Genomic DNA, 20,050 nt, shown 5'->3' on the forward strand with positions numbered 1-20,050 from the left:
TACCCGTGTTATCAGTCATGCATTTTAAAGTCCTGAAAATTTGATTCAATTTTTCATAATTTTACTCTCAGAATAAAATTATGAAATATAAAGTCATAAGAGATTAGTAATCCTAATTTTGAAGTGTTTATTATGATTCAAGCATATAAAAGTCACAATATTTCCAAAGTGTATTATGTGATTTTAAGTGTTCATTTAGATGTTAAATTGGTCAATTTTGATTTTCTGATCCATATTTTTTACTTTCATATAGTTATGTACAAATCATAAGTTTGATTTTAAAATTAAGAATTATAAAGTCCAAAGTCATATTTTAGACTTTTGAAATAACGATTTAGCAATCTCATAAATATGCTAATTCATACTTCTGACATGACACATGTCATTTCTTTCTTTTTGTTGCGTATATAATTTATAGAAATGAAAACTTAAAAGTTACTTTTTGCTGGACATTCAAAAAAATCAGATAAGTACAATAATGCATTAGTGCTAAAATGCGAGAAAAAAGTGAATGTATCATTTGGATGCTCAAATGTTACTAGCTCATTCAAAATGTGTCATTTGAATCATGCTAACAAATTAATCTGGAATCTGGGGGGACTAAAATTAACTTTAAATCTCGTGCACGTTAATTCAAGGCTGCGAGACTTGGAAAAAACTTTTTCCAAGGACAAAAGAAAACTGCTGACAATAGATTTAAATCCTCATAAAGTCGTGGCTTAAACAAAACCAAGTATAAAGAAACAGGAAAACGTGGAGAAAGTTTTTTTTGATGGAGTGCTTAAACACTGGGATTTAGAGTAACTTCGGGATTTCATCAACTACATTCCATCTCTGGACTCGCTCGACAAACAGGAAACGTATATGTTACAAAAAAACGGATTGGCATTCTCGTCAGCCAATCACATTTCCTGACACTCCTGTGGAGCCAATCACTTCAAGGAAGAAGGGCGGGACGTCCTGAAATGTGATGCAAATTCGACGTCGAGCTTGTTTAGTCCCACCTTTTTGTGTTTCCCGCACCGTCAATCAAAATAGAAAAAAATCGACCCGAATTCAACGATCAACACTAGCCCGCCTTTGATAAAATAATCATGTTCGGAGTTTGGTTGCTTTGGTAATCCTCCATATTTACGCTATGACTGATACGTAAACGTTTAGCGCATCGAAACGGCAACTAATCGGTGAGTTTGGGAGAGCAGCAGCGGAGCGAGCTGCGTCTTTTTATCGTTAGCTCCTTCGCTAACTAGCTGGATATGGTCAGCTAACCGAGCTAGCTGACTACCTCTCGGAGTTGATAAAGTAAAACTCGTTCTGGGCCCGAACCCTCCTGGCATCTACACCGCAAAATTGAATTTCGCAGACGGCGGACCGGAGAGTGGGGATGCTTTGCGGGCTTTTCTGGCAGGCAGGAGTTGAAGATTACAGACTTTTGCTCGGTTTCCCCCTCTCTCCCTGCTAGCGCCAGAGCAGTCTCTGAAACAAGGAGAAATGGCGTCCGCGGACGTGGACAGCAGTCAGAGCGAGTTCCTGCAAGCTGGCGGCGCAGCCGACACACAGGTATCCACCACACTTTCCACCTCTCTGCCGCCTCCCAATTCTGGTTGTGCTTTTTAGGAGCTTGAAGTTCACACGTTTTAAAATTTTGATGGCATGGGGTGAAAGCCGTACACTTCCTGTGTTCCCCTCAATAACGGCCACCCACTTTCCCCCTGTAAAACCCGCCCATAGTGGGTAGGACGCTGAAGTCAGTCACTTCCAGATAGCCGATGTACCTTAGGCTTTGGAGGATGCTGGGATGGTCTTGTGTGTCAGGAGAAGCGTCTGTATTCATAACAGTATCGTTCAGTTGTGTTGCAACAGCCACCCATCCCCCACCCGTTCCTGAGCCTGTTGTCGTCTGTCTCTTGACTCGGTTCTTCCCATCAGAGTAAATTCTGCATCATCCATCACTCTTTGCGTTACTCCTTGTTTTTGCACAGCAGAACACTCCTATGTTTCCGTAAATGATTCGCTGACCAAAGCCAGTGTTTTTCCCTGCTTCTCTGATGTAATCTGATGAGTCTGTGTTTCATCACAAAATACTACTTGGTGGAGTAAAGAGTGTCTCAGAGTCTCTGCTACAGTGATAAATCCTGTCGTTTGAGTTGACAAAGATCACTACGGCCTCCCCCCAAGGTGGCCTTCTAGGGCACCTTTTATTGTGCATGGCAAAAATATTTACATTCCTTGAGCCGTTTCAGATTTTGTCATCACAGAGGTATGTGTATTTTGTACTAGGATTTTATGTTTCAGACTGTTAGAGATGGGGAAAAATATGTTTTTTAAGTTTTATTACAAATAAATTCTACCAGAGTTGCACATCTAGAGAAATTGTTGTGATTTTTTTATCTTTGCAAAAGTAGTACAGGCTCTACCAGGTTGCAAAGCAATTTCCCAGGCAGTTCTCTTTCATAGCATTTGTTTTGTGTCTCACTATGGGAACACCCTGGGCGTGATCTCATCAGAAGCTTCAATCACACTCCACCAGTCCCGATTGGCTGGAGATAAGTCTGTCAATGCCATGTCCCATCCCCTACCTATCTGACTGGTCCTGCACAGACAGATCATTCAGAAACCTCTTCTTGATACGAGCAGAAGTCCCGACTGGTTTTTCTCTTTTGTCTGCTTTCTTGGAGTGAAGCTTAAGTGTCCATAGATACGAGTGCACACTTGGTCGCCAGGCACTTTGTTCCAGACTGATAGTGTATAACGGGAGAAAACTAGCGGTCAGTCTTTTGCAAAACAGCTCTGTTAGCTGTGAAAAATGTGCTGAGTAGAAATGCGCTTCACTGTTTTTCACTTAAGTAGCAATGCTTTATAGGTAGCAATACCGGTAGAAGTAGCGATACTTCATTTAATCTATTGTTTCGCTATGCTAGCTACCAGCAGGGTAAGCCGCAACGCTCCAAGATATCTAGCGATATCAGGCTAGCCAATGTAGCTGTCACCAGCTTCACTGTAGCTTTACAGAAATCGTTCTTACAATTAGCATGGACGCCGGATAGGCAGACGCTAAAGCAGACGAAAACCTGTGGGAGCATGCCCGTGTGGAAATGAAGCAGCAAGGTCATGCTTCGACGGCAAAACGCTGTCAAAAGCCAAGAGAACAGGGAAGCAGTTCCTGCCTTTCTTCCCTGAGTTGCTGGAGGAATTTTCAGTTTCCTGGCGCAACAAACCGTACAGGGAGAAGCACCCAGTGGCAGGTGGCTCGGTTCTAGACTGCGAGGAAATGGACGACCACGGTCTCTGGCAAATGCCTCGAGTCGAGCCAGTGGTGGCAGCGCACCTTCACCCAAAAGCTTCGATGTCCTCGGAAGAGTCGACTCCATCCCTCCCCTCAACAGCGAACCGCTTCCAATCAAACCTGACGGAGAAATCCTACAAGGTGGCCGCTCTATCAGTTCGTGCCATGAATGCCTCTTCCATGCTGATGGCGTATCAGGCGGAGCTGGAGGAGGAGATGACTGCGTCACCGGATGCTACACTGTGGGAAGAAGTGTGCATCATCACTGATCACTGTCTTCATCTCCATAAAGTAGCGATCCAGGCTATCGGGAGAACTATGGGACTCATGGTTCTACAGGAAAGGACTAGAACCACGCTTTCCACCAGGAGAAAGGAGGACCTCCTCGATATCCCCATTTCTCCACATTGATTGTTTGGTGCAGCTGTTACATTTATGCAAAAGAGGTGTGAGGACAAGAAAAGGGACGATGAGGTTTTAAAGATATGTCTCCCAAGATGGGCGCCGGTACACACAGCCACCACTCCACCATCCCAGCACCAAACCTTCGCCCAGGCTGCGGCGCACTTGCCTCCCACTTTCAGAATCCCTAAGCTGCCAAAGACCCAGACAGCCTCCAATCCTCCTCCAGAAGATGTTGCTGTTAACGGCTCGTGGCCAAAGAAACCTGAAGCCACTCACCTGGATCAGCCCCCACTCACATCCACTCAGAAGGTGAGGAGGAGGAAGCGTTTGGCCTTACAGCCGTTTGGAAGAAAGAGAGTGAGCTGGGGCCATTCTCAGACACGACTCTGTTACCGAGCTCTTCCAGCAAAGTTCGGCGCATAAAGGAGGGGATGTTCAAGCCCGCTCAGCGCGCATGAAACAGGGACCAAGTTCAGTTCAGGATACCCTGCATCGGGTTCAGTTCATGCCCCACAAGCACTGTTTTATGTCACAGAACGTTACACTGCGTTAACGTTACAAGCTGCCACAACCAGGCAAAATGCCAAGGGCGCAGTTAAAAACAAACAAATGCCAATTAGAAAGGAGTTGGTTTATCACTTCCTGATGGGACCAAAGCTTCTCTGCAGACATATGGACATGGAAAATCCCTGTGCATGTGCAATGCAAGACGACATGTTTTGCAAACCAGCTCCACAAGAGGGCGATCTTACTCCATGCAACACAAACTGGCCTGTCAGCCCAATGTCACCGAGATCGACAAAATGGGCAAACTGCACAAACTCAGAATGGGTTTTAAGAACAATAAGCTGTGGATTCCGGCGACAATTTGCTCTGCCACCTCCACACTTCAGAGAAGTGATTCAGTCACAGGCCAGTGACTACGCAGCTCTTTTCCTACAAGAGGAAATATTGGAGAAAAGAGCGATAGGATTGATCCCCCAGGAAAAACCCTCAAATGGTTTTTACTCCAGATGTTTTCTGGTCCCAAAGAAAGGTGGTCGAGGGATGCGTTCTATCTTAGACCTTCGGGCTCTAAACGGGCATCTGAGAAAATACAAGTTCAGAATGCTGACACAGGTTTCTCTTTTGCGCTTCCTGCGCCCAGGCGATTGGTTCACATCAATCGATCTCAAGGATGCATATTTTCACATCCCAAATTATCCACCACAAAGGAAATATCTAAGATTTGCATATCAGGGAAAATACTCCAAGTATCTCGTTCTTCCTTTTGGCCTCTCCCTGGAGTGACTTTAATTCCTAATCCTGCTTTTTTTGCTTAAGATGCTGGGGTCATGTTCAGCAATAGACTTGGTGTCTTTTAGCCCCCCACCTTTTTCATCAGTGGAGCAGGAGCATCTACATGGACTTTGTCCATTACGATCTCTACACACATGCTTATGTTTTGTTTAGACCATTTCAGTTGTAGCCCTTTGTGTTTGGGTTCACTCTCCCAGTGAATGGTGAACCTTTACACTTGTGTTTTTCTTCAGGCTTTAACATGTTTTTCTTACAACCTTCTCCTGTGTGTTTTCTGTCACAATTTGTTTTTGAACCCAGGGCAAAGAATTTGCTTTTGGCTTCTTCTGACCAGATGTTCTTCCACATGTTTGCTGTGTTTCTAACATAACCTTCAGTTTTTTGTTGCCCTGTTTTTATATGGCTTGTAGGCAACTAGAACAACTAATAGCTGTCTTGTTGAGTCTCCCACCTGAGTGTTACTATGGACTTTCTGATGAACCCTGTCCTTCTCTTGCCCATTGGTATCAGAGGAGAAACTATAATTTGGTAGCTGGTGGTTTAAAGTTGTGCCGCGCTCGATTCATCTGTGCTTTTTTTGAGATGTTCAAAGCTTGAGATATCATCTTGTAATCTAACGGTGCTTTAGACCTTTTCCACACCTTTATCCTAGACCTGTGTCTTGCTGTAATTGGTCATAATGGTGTTTGTTCGGTAATCTTGCCTTACAAACTTCTGAGGTCTTCACAGAACAAATGTATTTCCTTTGAGATTAAATTGCATATAATAAACAGAGTGGACTCTGCTTATTAAATAATAATAATAATTAATAATGCTTTCAAAGTAGTTTCACCTCAGTTTATAAATTTTAGCGTATTAGGGGGAAAGAAGGTGCAAACCACATATTTCAGATTTTTATTTGTTAAAAAGAAAACTACGTACCACTTGCATTGTATTTGTCACTTAAATTCTCAAAATACATTTTTTATATGTATTTTGAGAATACAAAAATAAAAGTTCAGGAGGTGAGAATATTTTTTCAAGGCATTTTATGCTCCTCTTAGCTTAGGTTATGAAATACAAATTACTATAATAGTTCTGCTGGTGACACATGACTTCATATGTCTGTGGCAGCACATGACCTCTGCCACTGACATCCATGAGTGTTTGGGCCAGAATCTCCTCCAGCTTATTGCGGAAAACACACAGGTGGTTGTTTTTGGTCTAAAAATGTGAGGCTGGAGATCAGGACACGGATAGAGCCAGGTGTATTTATGGACTCAGACCCATTTTGTAACAATTTAAGGTCAGTTACTGAATCGGGGAACTACCAGCTCCAAACGACTAACCAGTATGAGGCTTTCCTGTCGAAACGGGGCACAGAAAAACATGTGAATGCTTTTATTTAGTAGTTTCAGGTTAGATTATCGATATAATGTCTTTGTGGGTTTCTGTAAATAATTGGTCAGGCAGCTGCAGGTCCTCTAAATTGCTGCCACCAGAGTCTTGACCATCACCAGAAAACTAGATCATGTCTGACCAGTCTTTAATTAATCACTGCAGCGGCTTCCTGTTTGTAAAAGAGTAGCTCTCAAAGTTAATTGGTGCATAAGTCACAGAGGTTTGTCACAGACGTACTCCTGGTCTTTAAAGTCTCTTCACTTTTGTTTATTTTGTAAAACATCCTACAAAGCACTTTGAATGACTTTTTTCTATAAATGTTGCTGTAGGAATGATCCTGCCTTGCCTTTTAAGGCGAGACCCCCGTCTTTTTGCTAATATGAGTGTTTGTTTCTTCTCCCAGACAACAGACATGTCGGCTATTCAGCTGACTGGCTCAGACCGGTGGGAGGTGTTGACCCCTGTCTCGGCTGCAAAGGAAGACCAAGGCGTCGTCCACATTCCAAACTCGGGGATTGTCACGTCTAACGGGCAGTATGTGCTTCCAATCGGGAGTCTTCCCAGCCAGCCCATTTATGTTACAGCGTCTGGGAGCGAGGCCACGGCTAATGGAGTGTCAGGCATTCAGTATCAGGTAACAGCGGTGACGGGAATGCATCGGTAACGTTTTGTCTGGGCAGCGATCATTCACACAGTTGTCGACCTGTGCTTGTAGGTCATTCCCCAAATCCAAAACGCCGACGGGACACTCGCGGGATTCCCCACACAAGGACTGGATGACGGTACAGGCCAGATTCAACTCCTCCAAGATGGCAGCCAGAGCAATATTGGAATCAGCTGCTCCACGACAGCAGCCACAGACCTCCTCACGCAGGCTGGCCATGTTCAGTCCATCCAGGGCGTCTCGTTGGCCGGCGGTTCGGCGTACGCCAGCACTGTGCCTGTAGGGCTTCCCGGCAACATCACGTTCGTCCCTATAAACAGCGTGGATCTGGAGTCGCTGGGGTTGACGGGGGCGCAGACGGTACCGATCGCCACTGGGGTAACGCCCGAGGGCCAGCTGATTATGAGCAGCCAGCCGCTAGAGAACCAGAGCCAGGACGGCAGCAGCAAGCAGTCTATGGTGACTGTGAGCGACCCCAACACCAACCAAGAGATCTACGTGCCAACCACTTCCTCCTCTTCTTCCAACGCCTCCCAGCTTCCGGCGACCATCGACGGCACAGGGGTTCTCACGCAGGCCACAGCTGTGTCTGCGGGGGTTGCTGACCCCTCTTCCACGGAGAACTTCAACTCCCACAACCACCTACAGCAAATGCAGGTCAGTAGATCCCAGGGATGCAGCTGTTGTTGAAGTGTGAATGTTAGATGTGCGCATCCTTAAAAATACTTGCGTTTGAGGTGCCACAGTAATTACAGCGGCCCTCTTCTTGTTGGATTACTGTCTAATAAAGGTCTAAAGAAATCTTTTAAAAAGTCTTAAACTGATGCATGTGAAATTAAGACCTTAAAATGTCTTAAATTTGTTTAAAAAATGTAAGTTGTCCTTAAATACGTTAATCAGGTCTTAAATCTTGTTGTGCCAGACCAATTTACTCAAATGTTGTATGAAGTTTATTTTTCTTGTGAGATTTTTCTGTCAGGCAAAAGTGTGAGCCATTCGCACACATCTTCATTTTGTCCTGTGACTTGAGGCGATTGAGGCTGCCGCTAACTAGCTGTTAATAAACCCTTGCTAGTTAGCTAAGTGTAAATTATTGCTGATTGGCTGGATGATGTTATTCTTTGCCACATCTCACTTCTATTTCCAACCTGTATGTTGCCATGGACATTCTGGACAAACAAGCTTGCCACTACAATAGAGAGTGGCAAAAATGAGCTTTCTGAGTCATTTTTTCTTTTGTACATTTCCATCATGATACAAGTCTTAAATATCATTCATAAAAGTCTTAAAATGCCGTAAGTCTTACATTTGAGATGGTGGAACCCGTTCCTACCTCCTTGGTAACCCTGTTCCTCTTGTGAAGGGCTCGGCCTCCAACGCCACCACCATCTCTCAGCCCATCCTGCTGTCGGGGGACGCTCAGGCCCAGGTGGCGCAGGTAGCCCAGGTGGCCCAGGGCCAGGACCTGACCGGAGCCGGTCAGACTCTGCAGAGTGTGCAGCTGGTCAACCCAGGTACCTTCCTCATCCAGGCTCAGACCGTCACCGCCACGGGTCAGATCCAGTGGCAGACCTTCCAGGTAGCGCCGCGCTGCTTCATTGTGAGCTTATTCCTTCACAATCTGACAGAATTTGAATTAATTTAGTTTTTTTTTGTTTCTCTTCCTGCCTTCCAGGTTCAAGGTGTCCAGTCGCTCCAGGGGCTCCAGTTGCCCCAGGGTCAGGGTCAGACCCAGCAGCTGACTCTAGCACCGGTCCAGACCCTTCCCTTGGGCCAGACCGGCCAGGTCAGCCTCCCCAACCTCCAGACTGTCACAGTTAACTCCGTAACACAGACTGGAGTCCAGTACACACAGGGAGACGACGCCAGGAGTCCAGCTGGTAAAGACACAGACACGATGACCTTACCTTCCTCACTGCGGGGCTTTACCATCAGAGTCCGTAACCTGTCTGCTGTCTGCCTGCGTTCTTCCTGCTTCAGGGATTCAGATAAAAGAAGAGCCGGACTCGGAGGAGTGGCAGCTCAGCGGGGACTCCACGCTGAACCCCAGCGACCTGAACAACCTGCGGGTCCCCATGGGAGACGAGGACATGGACACGGCGGGCGGGGACGGCAAACGGCTCCGCAGGGTGGCCTGCACCTGCCCCAACTGCAAGGAGTCAGGAGGAAGGTGGGCGTCCGATGAAACCGCGCTCCGCTCACATTGTTCCCTCACATTGCTCCGCTCATGTCACATGATAAGGCATCATGCAGACATGATGCCTTATCCAACTCATCTTTCGTCTGTCCCTCCTCAGTAATGTCCTTCTTTTTCTCTTCTTTGTGTCCAACATTTCTACCTTCTGTCCTTCCTTCCTCCCTCGTGTTCTTCTTTATTCTCATTTCTTTCTTGTGCCTTACTTATGAACGTAGACTTCTTTCTTTAGTTTTGTCAATCTTTTCTAAGTTAATCTCTTGTACCTTTCTTTTCCCTTTAGTCTTTCCTCCGTTATGTCTTTCAATGTCCTTCCTTCTACCTTTTTGTGTTCTTCCTTCTACTTTCCTTGTCCTCTCACCTTTTCTTTTGGTTTTTCTCCACTATTCTTTTATCTCCTTGTTTTTAAGCCTGTAATCTTTACGGATTTGTCTTTTAGAGCAAACAGAAAAGACGGAGAACTCTGGAAAGTTTCGTCTGGGCTCTTTAGATGAAAACTCAGCATCATGCCTCTCCATTCAGACCCTTCTTACTGACTCAGTTTTCCCCCCTCTGTCTGCCTCTCAGGGGCTCCGGCGTGGGAAAGAAGAAGCAGCACATCTGCCACATCGCCGGCTGTGGGAAGGTCTACGGGAAAACGTCTCACCTGAGAGCTCACCTGCGCTGGCACAGCGGAGAGAGGCCCTTCGTTTGCAACTGGATGTACTGCGGGAAGAGGTTCACCAGGAGCGACGAGCTTCAGAGACACAGGAGGACACACACAGGCGAGTCCCTACAGCGCCCTCTGCTGGTTCCTTCAGGTGTTAGACTTGCTGGGGTTAGGAGAGAGCAGCCTCTGCTTGTCTAGATGTCTGTGGTGCATTCATGGACCTTATCTGCACGGCAGGAGGTTTCATAAAGCTTCTTTTAATCACATTTTGAGCGCTGTGGTTTCAAACGGTAACAAAAAAATAAATAAAGGCCTCCGTACATTTCTTTTTTTCTTTTTTCTTTTTTGCCTAACAATTTATAGAAGAACCATGTGAGAAAGAAAGAAGTAAAAAAAATAGTTTTAAATGTAATTTCTATTGAATTGGAGGGTTAGGAAAACATTTTTTACATTGAAAATGAGGAGGAACATCTCTAAAATGAATCGGATGATATAAGCAGAACATATCAACAATGTATGAACTATTAATGCAGAGATTCTACAGCAGGAATCGCATTTTCTCCTCTGTAGATGTATTTTAATCCTACCACTTTTACTGCCCTCTAGTGGTAGCAACCGCACATTACACTGTTCAGGTCAAGCAAGTTTACTGAATAAGATCAAATAAGTTGTTTAACTACATAAAAAAAGATTTGTAAGTGAGAAAATGTAACATTTAGACCTTGTTGGAGCTTTTTTATGCAAGAGTACTGTTGTTTAATAAGTTTAATTAATATCCAAGGATATTAGAATGACAAGAACCTTTATTTAAATATATATAAACAGATTTACGTTAATAAGTAAGGTATGGGTCAGTATGATGTGTATTTATGTTTGAAACTTGTGTAAATATGCTGTAGTTTCACAGTATTAATAAAAAAAATAAATAAATGGAGTATATTACATAATTTAGTTGTTTAGAAAGTCATCAATTCTACTCCAAACATTTTGATTACTGGTTTAATATCAACTATGGCATTTATGTTTTAATTCTCCTGTATGGAATAAACACTTGCTGAGTTTAGCAGTGGTTGGTTGTTTTGAAGAGTTTATGTTTTTGTTGATATACAAAAAGATTATCAACAACTACTTTAATTAAATTTGGGCTTTTTCCGAGTTTTTGCACCTTGACTGTTTGTGCTTTTAGAAATGTTTAAATATTTCCAGGAAGTGTAGCGACTCTTTGTTCAGCCAGATTGTCTGGGAGTCTAAACACTGGGAGCTGCTTCAGGCTGAGCTGGAAATGCTTGATTTTCTTTTTTTTGTTGTTGACCTTATTTGTTACATTTGCCTGTTTCTGTGGGGAACGCTTGAGTGCAACAACAGGAAACGGTCCAGAGATGGAGATTGTTTGGGTCATAGACTTGTTTTGAAAGTTGCACATTGTTTAGCCTCTCTAGCCTCTCTTTTAGCCTCTCTGGGTTTTCTGATAGGGTTATTTTTTTCTAAAAATATTTGGCAGCATTTGGTTTGAATGTTATTGATTGGAGGCTATGAGGAAAAGGAGTAGACTTGCTTTGTTGCTGATGTGAAGCTTCAACCTACAGTTTCTGAAGACTCTGTAGAAACTTCATCATGACTACTCGATTTTATTAAATTCTTTTAGTCGCTTGCCATTTTTCCTCCCTGCTTCCTTAGACATAAAAATATTTGAGTTATCACTATCTTTTAAATTTCTACTGCTCTAGAAGTTTACATGAATTTGCTAAAAAAAACAAATTTCAAATTTAACCAGTTCCATATGTGAAAAATGTCTCCACCTAGTGGGGAAACAACGAAATGATTTTCTGTATGGATTTTAGCGCCAGTCTCCCTGAAGCAGAAATTAAGTTGTAATAACTTAATATAAATTAAGTTGTAATAATTCTGTATTTTAAAAATGCAGTTTGAATTTAGTCAATAGTTAAATAACACTTTGGATATGTGAAAGCATCCTAGATAAAAAAAAAAAATAAAATAAAAAAAAAATATATATATATATATATATAAAACAATACCGCAACACAACATGCACGCTGACCTGGAGAGTTAGTTTTTTTTTTGTTTTTTTTTTTGTCCTTATTTCCGAGACTAATTTGAACAAATGGGGTGTGTGTGTTTAGGAGAGAAGAAGTTTGTGTGCTCCGAATGCTCCAAGAGGTTCATGCGCAGCGACCACCTGGCCAAGCACATAAAGACTCATCAGAACAAAAAGGGCGGCGTGCCCACCTCCACCTCTCCACCTACCACCGACACCGTCATCACCACGGACGGAACCACGCTCATCCTCCAGACTGCCACCGCCCACGACCTTGTAGCCAATCAGGAGATCCCTCTGCAGCTGGTCACCGTGGCGCCCGGTGAAGTCCTGGAGTGATGGACGGGAAGGCGGGAGGGGCTTCTCTGACAACAGGCCAATCACAGGGACCTCTTGAGCTTTTACTCTTCTTTTTTTTTTTTTTTTAAACATGAATATATACGTAAATATATATGACAAATATATATATTTTAAGTGAAATTTATCTTGACTTTATGTTTGTTTTTTGCAGTCTTTTTTATAGGGGGGCAAAAAAAGAAAACATTAAAATGTGGTTGCTATGTACACGCGTAAACACACACACACACACATGAATTAACACTCAAGAACACAACGTGAAATGCCTTACTTTGTATGATACTCTTGTATAAAATGCTGGAGGTGCATGTTTTTTAAGCAATGGAGATGATGTGACTGTAACAGACTTTAATGTTGGAGGAGGAAGGAGAAGGAAGTCCAGAACCCCTCTCTCTCTCTCTCCCTCTCTTTCACTCTCTCTCCCACTCTCTGGGATGATCAAGGAATTTTCGTTTCTTCTTCTTCTTCTCGCGGCAGGAGGGTTTCGGCGCTCCGTTTGAAGCCCAGGTATAAACTGTTGAGCTGCTGCCGTCTGGATTGGACGGCTGGTTTTAAAGGAACAGTTCAACATCAACACGATAAGCAGCAGGTTTGTCATCTGGCTTTTCGGCTTCGGCATCATGTGGAACGACTTTTCGCAATAACTGCTCCCGACGCTAACTCTGGCCATATGTCGTTCGAAAAGGAAAACAAAACAAAAAAAAAAAAAAAACAATCACGCCATTTGACTTTTATTTTTTTATTTAATGTAATCCTTTCTTCAGTTTGTCATGTTTGTAGCATTCATTTTACATGTATATTATCTTATTTTCACCTTGTTTATAGAAGCCATTACTTTAGTTAGCCGAGTTTGTCGTATCAAAACCTTATTTTAAGTAATTTTTTAAAAAAAAAGAATTGATGTAAAAATTGAATGTTACCTTTTGTAAAACCTTTTTTCAAATGGATCACAATAAAAGTCTGAAAGCTTCCAGTTTTCGGGGGGATTTGTGTTCTGATAGCTTGAGTTTATAAAATGAAAATACATCCTGAATGAATTAAATATGACCTGGAACAGAAAGATAACACGCAGAGAAATGCATGATTTCCTCCAGCCACATGCTGCCGTCATGCAGATAAATCATATCCAAACTTATATCAAAAGTCTCAGGATCCTTCTGTAGAGGTGGCAAACCACCGAATTGTAGAAATATCTTCTATAACATTAATCAAATGTTGCAGTTCTACTTAAACTGGCAAAAAAATCTGAATTTCACATGAAAAAAAAAATGCAGGAACTCATTTAATCAAGTCTTAACATGAGGAATGACATTTTTTTACTCTATTTTTATACATAATTTCCCTTCATGTGTTGGTTAAACCTGACACCAACCATCATCCCCAAACCTCCCCGGTACCTTGGTACTAAAATCCGTCTCGTTTATTCCTGACTCTGAGGACGAACATCGAGTTCTGTTCCTGTTGAGCTTCCACCACAGTTAGACATGAAATCAGTGCAAACATCCAATACAGAAAAAGTACATTCCTGCCGTGTGTGTGTGTGTGTGTGTGTGTGTGTGTGTGTGTGTGCACCCCACATATACATAACCCCCCCCCCAGCAAATCTGTGAACCATTTTGTTTGTGGTCGGTCTCGTCAGCAGGGAGCTCTCCACCGAGCCGATTCTTTACAGTCCAGATCTCTGTGGATCTTCACAGCTCTATGTGAGGATCTGACCAGAGGAGAGAAGAAGCAGACGCTCGTCAGAACGGAGGCGGTCGACGGTTCGGAGGCAGAAATCGTCGGTTGAGGAGGTTCTGTACCTGTGACCTGCTGCTGACCCGTTGAGCGGCTCGCCGCGTCCTTCGCTCTGGACGTCTGGAGGCGTTTGATCTCCTGGTCGTAGTCTGACCACTCCGCTACGATCCTCACCGCCGCCTGCAGCTTGGGCTCCTTCGTCATTGGATTGTTGCACTGATCGGGGGGAAAAAAAAAAAAAAACCCGATTATAGACAAGCAGGAAGTCAAACGTTCGCTAAAATAGTTACACCTTCTGGAAGTTGTTAAAATATAAGTCAAAAGAAGTGTTTACTGGGTTTAACCTCCATTATGGTAAAATTAAAATATATATTATAACTAAGTTAAGTATATTATTTTTATGCTCCATTTAGGTTTTCTGACATTATTATTTTAAATTTACACCAGAACCACAGCTACTATTATGGGTATTATATTAGCATTTCTTCTGCTAATTGTTTAGCATGATTAGAATTGTATTACATATGTTAATAACTTATCATTAATAACTCTGACCACAATCACGTAGCATCAATTTGCATATCTATTATTATTATGGGTCTTATGATTTCCATTTGTGTACATTGAAATAATAGTACTGTTAGAAAAATTACTTTTTTTCCAAAATTTATTCCACCAATATTAATGTGTCTACATATATTGACAATGTAATATAATTTGCACAAATTATCATATTTACAGACAATTGAGAACAAAATGAGTTATTCCACCGGAAGATTTAAATTTAAAGTAGCTTTTTAGCTAAACATATTTCTTCTGGCAAGAGCTAATGGCAGGAAAAGATGGAGAATAAGTGGAGGAAGCTGAAGATTAGGGTTTGATTGCTGTAACACTAAAAGATTTCCACACTGATCATCAAGAATCATTTTATTTCAAAATGTAAATAATTATCTTTTTTTTTTATTCCAACATCATCATCTTTTAGGAGATGCTCGTCTCATTTACCACCATTAACAAAATTTACGGTTGAATAAAAATAATTGAAATCTTCCTGGAGTATGAATAATGTGGGGCTTTTTGATTACATGATTATGATTTTCATTATTGTTGTGCAGGCTTATATAAGATTTGCTTAACTCTGAAACAAGTGCTAACACTTTAGAAATATTTCTATGCGCCGTAATCTGAGCACCTAATGCAATAAATAAAATATCCCAACATGACGTTTTATTGCTTTAATGTCCATCACTAAATTAATGAGGAGTTATCTACTGTAGGGCTCTTTTTTTGGAGGTTTTGCTTTTTTTCTAAAAATAGAAATAACATACTTAAAAAATAAACTTACAAAAGTAGACTTTTCTCAAAAATTATAATTTCCTTCTCTGTTTTTTGTTTATCTAAAGTTCATGTAACATTAGTGGCTCTAAACGAGTTTTATTTAGCCAGACTGAGGACCAAAAAAAAAATGGCTCTTCAGGCTGTAAAAATCTCAGATTCCTGCTCCATTTTCACTTCTTCCACAACCATTAGCGCCCTCTAGTGGCTTCTGAGACACCGACATGCAGGAGAAGACGTGCTACGCTATTAGATGGTTACCAAATCTATCGTCTTCGCTGTCCTTTTGGAGCTGTCGTCACACCAGGTCTCACACCACAGCCACTCCTGAGGCAGAGACTTGATGGGAACCTGGTGGATCATGTTGTTGGGAAGATCCTGGAAAACACAGAAACCTGTTAAAAAAAAATGGTGCAAAAGCAGGAAAACATGGAGCAATATTTAAACATCATGACGAGGTACGTCAAAGCTTCTGGCTACAGGAAATGGCTTTAATAACCATTCGCAGTAAAGAGACAAAAGAAGAAAAAAATTACAATACTACAAGAATAATGTTGAAATAAAATGACAATAAATTCATAGTATTTTGAGAATAAAGTTGTGGTATTTTGACTTTATTCTTCTCCAACTTTCTTCTCTTTATTTATTTTTTTATTTTCTTAGTGTGGCCGTAATACTCCATCTATCAAAATGCTACAGAACCAGAGCCAGACTAAAAAATTACCTCTGACGCTTTGAGCCACATGTGGATGGGTCATAAATTTTCCTCTCAACCTTTTTTAAGCAAAACGCTAAATGAAAGCAGCATCGTGTAAACGCTGCGGTCAGTAGACATAAAGAGGATTGCAGGGGGACAAACAGAGACCTGGTCCAGGTTGGACAGGCTGTTGGGGTCTTGGCTGAGTCCCTGGTACTGTCCTCTGAGGCGGTCTCCCGCTGCGATCTTCCTGAACTTCTTCAAGTCGACGACGTAGAGGGCGCTGTGGAGCACACGCCGCTTTAACAAGGATGTGTGCGAGACGGCAAGAGCGTCCAAGAGAACAGTCGCTTACAAAAATAGTCACACAATAGGATGTTTTAGATTTCTAATTAAAAGCAGAAACACTGCAGGAGTTTTATTTTTATAAACGAGTGTGTGGGCGATCGCTGAGCTGAAGCAGCACCTGATGTGGTACTTGCGCCCGGCGAGGTGGCTCGCCCAGTAGCCCGACTTCCAGAAGCGATAGCCGTCCATCTCCCTGCGGCTGTCGCAGAACGGCGTGTAGCCGTACGGAGCGCCCTCCAGGTCAAAGTCCCGCAGCTCCTTCAGGTCTGTTCGCACGATCTGACAGGAAGCAGGTCGGGGTTATGGAGCGGCCTGGTTACCGACTACAAGTCTAGGTTACGACATAACTATAAACAAAAAAAATGCACTCTAAATCTCTGTAGTTTAGTGCTTTTAAAAAAGTTAGTACTGCCATGAAAACATGCATCGTTTCTTCTTGTAGTCGTAGAGAACGGACGGAGCGAACCTGGTCTGCGTCCACAAACAGGATCTTATCCACAGCGAGAGGAAACAGAACGTCCAGGAAGAGGATCTTATAGCCCCAGATGATCCTCTGCTTCTCCGTCTGCTGGTGCAACCAGCGCGGCCACTTGTACTGGACCAGTTCATACTGGAAACCGTACTGCTTCGCCATGTGGGGGATGAACTCCTGCAGAGGGAAAGATATGAAGTAAACCGCTAAATACATGAAGCGACAGGGTTAGAGTCATTGTACAGTCCAACAGCTGTCGGTCATTTGTTAAATTTTAAAATAGAAATGAAAAAAGTTCACCAGGAATTTACGTCAGACTTTTCAGCCAAAGAAAGAAAGGACGAGAGACAGAAGAAAGAATGAAAATGAAAGAACAAAAAAGAAAAGGAAACGAAAAAAAAGAAGAAATGAAGAAAGGAACGAGGCATGAACGAGGAAGGTAAAAAGGAAGGACACTAAGAGAGAATGAAGGAAGGACAGAAGAGAGAAAAGGAGGAAGGTCACAGAGTTAGGGAAGGACACGAGGGAGGAAGGAGAAAAGGGAAAAAGAAATGTCAAAATAGGAAAAACAAGAGGTAAGACACTAGGATGGAAGGAAAGAGAAGGTGGGAAAGAAGGAAGCAGACTAGGAAGAAAGGAAGAGAGGAAAGACACAAAGATGTACATCAAAAAGAAGGAAAACAAGACACTGAGAATAAATCCAGATTTTTGACATCTTCTGATTTTCGTTCAACAAACTCATGAGAAAAGAAAAATAACTTTCCAGACTTTTGAAAACTACGAAGTAGTTATTGACGCCGATTACAGAGACCAGATTCAGAAAAAAAACAATAGCAGCCTCTAAATATTTCACTCCCGTTTTAAAACGACTGCAGCTGAAACAGGAAGCGTCCAGAACAAATCCCAGCAGGTCTTCCTCCACTACGAACGGAGAGAGGACAAGTCCTACCTTGAAAGTCGGGGACAGGTAGTTCTTCAGGAACCAGAACTTGACGGGGGTTTTGGTGTTCTTTAGGACTGACAGCATCATGATCCTGGGAGAGAAGAAGAAGAAGAGAATGGTGACAAGGACGCCGGAAAAAAAAAAAAAAAAAAAAAAAGGAGGAACCGGGATCAACGCTGCCTTTGTGTGCTGAGGAATTTTAAAAAGAGTGTCAGCTTTGATGGGATTTTTAGGAGCGTTTAATCCCCACCTGAGGAACCTCTCGTACAGATGCCCCGAAGCCACAGAGAAAATGTTGATCACGTCGTCCTTCTCCTGCTTCGGCTCCTCGGCTTTCCCTCCACCTGTAAAGCCTCTGCAAACACAAAGCAAACCAGGTGAGTTTACTCCACTGCTACAAGACACTGATGCGAAATGGGTTATATTTAAAGGCACCCAGACGGTCTAGTTTCTGTTCCAGCTTCATTTTAAAATAAATATGTTTAAAAATAATTAAATAAGTGCGTAAACCCGAGCCGCACCTGGCCAGAGATTTCCAAAAGCCGGAGTCGTTTTCCTCCGTTCCGTCGCTCAGCAGCTCCTCGTTAAATTTGTCCGGCTTCTTCTGGACCTGAACAACAAGAAAAAATAAATCTTATTTTGACATTCAGAAGGTTTTAGTGGATGTAATTTAAGAGAAAGAAAATAAACACTCAAATGTTTTGTTTTATAGGATGCTAGTCAGACAAAAATACATTATTTTTATTAAAACGTCGCCAAACGAACTCGATGGAGATCTGCTTGTAGGAGGTCAATAAATGTTGGTTGATAAAGTATTAAGTACAAAGTAAAGGTCAAACAGGGTCAGACCACTTTTTTTTTAATTAAAATATTTTGTATTTAGTTTATGACGGGTAAAAAAAATTTTTTGTGCGTTTTTAATAAAAAAAAAAAAAAAAAAAACATTTAAATTAAAAGGTGATGTTGGCTGACCTTTGGACACCTTTGATTTAAATTATAATAAAAATGTAAAATAATCCATGCTGGACTGAAGCAGATCTTGAAAACGCTCCTTTTCGTTTTGTCATGTTGTGTTTTTGTTCTCCTGCTAAGCGATCTGGGAACAGTCTCCTCTAAATCCACATCTGTTTTTTGCAAAGATAACTGTTTAGTTGACATCTATCGTTTCGGACTACAAGCCCAAAAACAATTTTTTACAATTTTCTCTTTTGCATTGTGGAAAACGTGCAAACAGAGACATATTTAGACAAACATGATGAAGTGGACTGATGAAACAAGCTTGTCGTCGAAGGCTTCTGTCTCTGAGGCGACTTGATGGGAAAACCCGACTGTAATCTGAAGCCAAATAATAAAGTCTTGAACCGGCCCAGATTGGGCGTCAGAATTAGTCTGATTATTACCGTGTTTTTACATATTTATGGTGATGAATTTCAGTGTGTGAAGCTTTTCTGGCTCTTAGCGTTCTGGAGGTATTGAGGCAGGAACATCTTGTCTCTGCAGAGGGAGAAGCTTGGAAAGTGTTAAACACCGACTGAGGAATCAAACCCACTGAACAGATAATAAACTCAGGCTTTTCTCCTTATGGCAGCAACATGAAGGGTGTAAAGGCTGCTCTCCATTCACTCAGAAGGACACTAGCAGCTGATCTATTTACTGAATGTCAGAGCGGAGACCATAATTATGTTCTGATGAGTAAAACCTTTGAATTTAAAGCTTTTTGTAACGAGCTGCTGCTCCGACTCTAACGGGGCTCTGGGGGCAGATTGGTGCCACGCGTCAGAGATGAACCGACCTTCACTTTAATGATGCGACTCTTGAAATTGTTCAGCACCACAATAATGTCGTCTGAGTCCGACGGGGAATCTGTGCCGTCGTGGCTGCGGGAAGGAAAACGTCAAACTTATGAGTACGAGACGGCAGACGAGTGAATTGAAACGTCACAAACGCCTTTCAGCGCTGGCGGAGGAGGAGGAAAACAACGAGATCAGACTCACCTGTAAACCTTGTAGATCTCATCGGAGCGTCCTTTCCTCAGCTTCAGCATCCAGGCGCCGGGGTTGGCTTTGAGCTGGAAGTAGCCCTGGAAACCAAAAACACGTTTTAGTGAAATATTAAAGCACATCTGAACTGATTAAACTTTCTAGGCTTCTTAGTCATCTTTGTTTATTTCAACATTTACTAGATATTTCTGAAGGAAAAGAAGGAATCGAGGAAGCACAGAAGGAAGC

The 20,050-nt window shown here is 42.3% G+C and overlaps 2 protein-coding genes across 3 annotated transcripts in view; one reads left to right on the plus strand and one right to left on the minus strand.

Moving 5' to 3' along the window:
- The first annotated feature begins 882 nt into the window (after positions 1-882).
- On the plus strand, positions 883-12,387 carry LOC106957501 (transcription factor Sp3-like). Its single transcript, XM_015048878.1, has 8 exons — positions 883-1,560; positions 6,774-7,004; positions 7,086-7,691; positions 8,398-8,613; positions 8,710-8,914; positions 9,015-9,204; positions 9,796-9,992; positions 12,019-12,387. The coding sequence occupies exons 1-8, from the start codon at positions 1,492-1,494 to the stop codon at positions 12,270-12,272; spliced, it is 1,968 nt and encodes a 655-aa protein (XP_014904364.1). The 5' UTR covers positions 883-1,491; the 3' UTR covers positions 12,273-12,387.
- A 626-nt stretch (positions 12,388-13,013) lies between these two features.
- uggt1 (UDP-glucose glycoprotein glucosyltransferase 1) overlaps positions 13,014-20,050 on the minus strand; it is a 35,612-nt gene continuing 28,575 nt past the window's right edge. For both annotated transcript variants that reach the window (XM_015048875.1, XM_015048874.1), the window contains 11 exons: positions 19,817-19,902; positions 19,615-19,699; positions 18,344-18,432; positions 18,073-18,177; positions 17,829-17,913; positions 16,874-17,056; positions 16,526-16,686; positions 16,228-16,342; positions 15,624-15,740; positions 14,093-14,243; positions 13,014-14,001 (listed from right to left, as the gene is read on the minus strand). In XM_015048875.1, the coding sequence (XP_014904361.1) occupies positions 13,982-14,001; positions 14,093-14,243; positions 15,624-15,740; positions 16,228-16,342; positions 16,526-16,686; positions 16,874-17,056; positions 17,829-17,913; positions 18,073-18,177; positions 18,344-18,432; positions 19,615-19,699; positions 19,817-19,902 (1,197 nt within the window). In that variant the 3' untranslated portion in view covers positions 13,014-13,981. The remainder of the gene's footprint in view (positions 14,002-14,092; positions 14,244-15,623; positions 15,741-16,227; positions 16,343-16,525; positions 16,687-16,873; positions 17,057-17,828; positions 17,914-18,072; positions 18,178-18,343; positions 18,433-19,614; positions 19,700-19,816; positions 19,903-20,050) is intronic.

Source organism: Poecilia latipinna, unplaced genomic scaffold (assembly GCF_001443285.1).
Source record: "Poecilia latipinna isolate Pla-1442-1.1 unplaced genomic scaffold, P_latipinna-1.0 Scaffold908, whole genome shotgun sequence".
Classification (NCBI taxonomy): Eukaryota; Metazoa; Chordata; class Actinopteri; order Cyprinodontiformes; family Poeciliidae; genus Poecilia; species Poecilia latipinna.

Coding starts and splice junctions, on each gene's coding strand:
- LOC106957501 (XM_015048878.1), top strand. CDS start 1,492: ATGGCGTCCGCGGACGTGGACAGCAGTCAGAGCGAGTTCCTGCAAGCT. Junction 1,561..6,773: donor GCGGCGCAGCCGACACACAG/GTATCCACCACA, acceptor TTCTTCTCCCAG/ACAACAGACATGTCGGCTAT. Junction 8,614..8,709: donor TCCAGTGGCAGACCTTCCAG/GTAGCGCCGCGC, acceptor CCTGCCTTCCAG/GTTCAAGGTGTCCAGTCGCT.